This window comes from Episyrphus balteatus, chromosome 4, assembly GCF_945859705.1.
Source record: "Episyrphus balteatus chromosome 4, idEpiBalt1.1, whole genome shotgun sequence".
NCBI classification, from domain to species: domain Eukaryota; kingdom Metazoa; phylum Arthropoda; class Insecta; order Diptera; family Syrphidae; genus Episyrphus; species Episyrphus balteatus.
In genome coordinates this window covers 61,967,062-61,970,476 of record NC_079137.1, presented here as the reverse complement: position 1 = coordinate 61,970,476, position 3,415 = coordinate 61,967,062, and the positions used below count along the sequence as shown (strand labels likewise).

At 26.1% G+C, this 3,415-nt stretch overlaps 1 protein-coding gene across 1 annotated transcript; it reads right to left on the bottom strand.

Moving 5' to 3' along the window:
• Positions 1 to 445: 445 nt before the first annotated feature.
• Positions 446 to 1,218, bottom strand: LOC129919850 (uncharacterized). The gene is made up of 2 exons (XM_056000935.1): positions 1,197 to 1,218; positions 446 to 1,049 (listed from the first exon to the last, which is right to left on the bottom strand). The coding sequence occupies exon 2, from the start codon at positions 1,008 to 1,010 to the stop codon at positions 489 to 491; it is 522 nt and encodes a 173-aa protein (XP_055856910.1). The 5' UTR covers positions 1,011 to 1,049; positions 1,197 to 1,218; the 3' UTR covers positions 446 to 488.
• Positions 1,219 to 3,415: the final 2,197 nt, after the last annotated feature.

The following is a 3,415-nucleotide window of genomic DNA, read 5'->3' as shown; positions in this document are numbered from 1 at the left end:
TTAATTTAATTTACTCATTAGAATATACAAAAAAATCTCATTGAGGAAAAATGAGTTTTCTTAAATATATTTCAATTTTTACTGCAGTCATATTTAGGGGCTGTATAAACCTACAAAAGGATATTAAAATTATTTCTCTGATTTTTTGTATATAATATATCCGTTGTTAAAAATACATGTTCATGAATCACAATTGCTTCATGGACACTGTAAACGCGGTACAAAAAATAGTTTATGTTCAAATGTGATTCATAGGACGTGATATTGATGTTTTTTTTTCAAGCAAGAACGTAGAGATGTTTTTTTACAAGTTTATATAGGGACGTAGAATAATATTCGTTTAGTAATAATGTTGAATCATATATGATTCATGAACGTAGGAAACATGGGAAAAAATACAATTCATGAATCACAAATGATTCATTGGACAGTGAAGTTGTTAAATAAAAATTTGGTACAAAAATAAAAGATAACATTTGGAAATGAATTCAAAAGTACAGCCTTTGCAAATTAGTATTTTCTAACTTGGCATTACAAAGTGGACATTTTTTAGTGAGTTGGATGGCATGCAATATGCAAGCTTCACAAAAAACATGTCCACACAAAGTTGAAGTGGGCTGTCGACCTGATACACTTTCCAAACAAATGGAACAAATTAATTCTGTTTTCACTACACTTTTATCAACTTTTTTCATTTTCAAACAATCTCGAGCAGAACGTTCTTCTACAAAAATGACGTCTTCATCTTTTTCTTCATTTTCGTCCTCTCGTAATGATTCGAGAAATATTTGAGCTTGATCTTTATCGATTTCTTGAGAACTAACTGTTAATGATGAAGCTATTTCTGCTATATTTGGATGGGTCCTGTATATTTCTTCAAGAAGTTCTGATGCGTTTTTTAATAATTCTTGAATTTCTATATCATCAATGTCGTCAATGTCGTCAATGTCAATAATTAAATCATCATTTATTGTTGATAAATTATTGATATCGGTGGAATTTGCAGACATCCTTTTTTATTCTATTTCCTTGTATATAAATATTTTTTGCTATGAGTTTTAAAATAAAATAAAAATTAAAAAAAAATTGTACCTAATTTGTTTATTTAAAGTGTTTTTTTTTTTGTATACGACTACAGTTAAATAAAATACTGGATGAATCCCTAAAATACTTGTGTAGGTCGCAGAAAAACTTACAAAGGATAATCCGTTCACTTTTTCTTACATGTTCATTCAACAAAAATGTCAAGGATATGCCTGTGTGGATCTGACAATGACATTGAGCAGCAGCCTTAACCACTAACGCGATTTACTTCAGACTTAGTAGAATAAAAAAAAGTCTTTAGTCCGTTGTTAACGTAAACTGCCATAGAACCGTTTTCTTGATGCCTGACTTTATTATAAATTGAACGAATGATTTAAATGAAAATTTTTAGACTTTTAACTAAGAAAAAATTTAAAAAAAAAAGTAATTTTTGAATTTTTTAAAATAAGTTCAAAATTTTTTCGAGATATCAATTTTTTTAAACTGATAAATAAATTGTTATGTGTTTATTTACATTTCATTTTCAATGGCATTCCAAATATTGTTATGAAAAAGTTTTGAAAATTTGTATGTAAAAAAACTTTTTTTTTAAACTGCTTAAACAATTTTGAAATTTTCTTTTTATTAAGAATTTTTTGTAAACAAAAAAAACAAACAAAAAATAATTTTTTTTTGTACACCAAGTGCTATTATACTTTTCGAATAGATTTGAGCAAAGAAAACTCGAAAATCTTATCTAAAAAAATATTCATCGACAGGTTTTCGAGATATGATTGTTCAAATTATTTTTGTCGTTTTTCCCAGTAAAGATATTACTATTTTTGTAACTATCAATATTTTTGACTTTCTCTGTTACTTTTTGAGTCTTTGCTATAACTTGAAAAACAATCCGATTTGAAAATTTTTATTAAATAATTTTTTGTGGATAATTAAATTTCCTATCGATACCTTTAAAAAAATTTTTTTGGTGCTTTTTTACTAAATGGTCTATTTTTATCCTTTGAGCATTTATAGATATTGAACATGTAAAGTTGAAAAAAAGATACTTTATATTTCAATATAATGGTCACAAAAATTGAATACGGCTAAGATTATATAACATATGGACTTTCATAATCTACCTACTGTTTTTGGTCTTTTTGAAAAATTTGTCTTCAATACTTTTTTGAAGATGTAATTTTATTAGGAGTTTTGTATTTTTTTATTTTTATCAATTTGTACCTCTATTTTCTAAAAAGTAATCTCATATGATATCGTTTATCCTAAATCCCAAAACTATTTTTTTTTATTTTATAAAATGTTTAAAATGAAATAGATTTAGTGCCGGTTTGTTCACAGTCGATTATCTTTTAATCAAGGATTATTCCATACAAAAATCCTTGATTAAAAGATAATCGAGTGTCAACAAACCGGCCCTTACTATGTTTTCATAACTATAATTATTTAATATTATTTCATATTTTTTTTCATTTTTTACAAATTCCTTAAAAAAATCGTTTATGAATTTTTAAAAAGCTTTAATATTTCCAGCAATTTTTAACATAAATGCATTTTATTTTATCTGCGTAAACTTTCATATATAAGGTATAAAACTTAGCCCTAGTTTGTTCACAGTCGATTATCTTTTAATCAAGGATTATTCCATAGGAAATTCCTTGATTAAAAGATAATCGAGTGTGAACAAACCGGCCCTTAATCTCTTAAGTCAGCTCCAATTATTGTATTTTTCTGATCCAATATGTTTATGTTCCTTAGATCAATATATTACCTATTTAACTCAGAATTTTTAGAGCAGATTCTTAAAACGGCCAGATCTCGGGAGAAAAACGTGCCCCCTTTCAGTTACTGCATTTCAGTTTGTTCAAGCTGCTGGAATAATTTACAAAATATTTTAAAATGTAATAATTCCCAATAAGAAATTTTCTACAAAAAGTGAAAGTGAATTATGAGAGGCAAAGAATAAAATCGTATGACAATTTTAATACACACATCTAATGAAAAATGTTCGAGAAAAACTTCGAAAAGTGAATTGAATTGAGAAAACATTATTTATGTAAGAGGCCACTTCAAGTAATCTATACTCAAAATTCAGTTAAAAAATTTTAACTTCAAACTTTATTTTCAGAAGGTCTATCTTTGTTCATTATTTCATTTTAGAGTATCTATTGGGCCTTGCTGGTTTAAAAACAAAAAAAAAACGAAAAATCATATGTCCAATTCACACGTGGTAGAAGTGAAACTTTAAAAAAATCATTTTTCTTGAAAAATAAAATCGAAAAAATCTTACTTTTTTTCTTCCATCACCTTTTAATCCTTTTTTTTATATGACACCTTATAATAAATTTTATATCATCTGAAAGCTTATTGTTTT

What these genes read in the sequence shown, in the direction of transcription:
- LOC129919850 (XM_056000935.1), bottom strand. Translation starts at nt 1,010, where the DNA reads ATGTCTGCAAATTCCACCGATATCAATAATTTATCAACAATAAATGAT.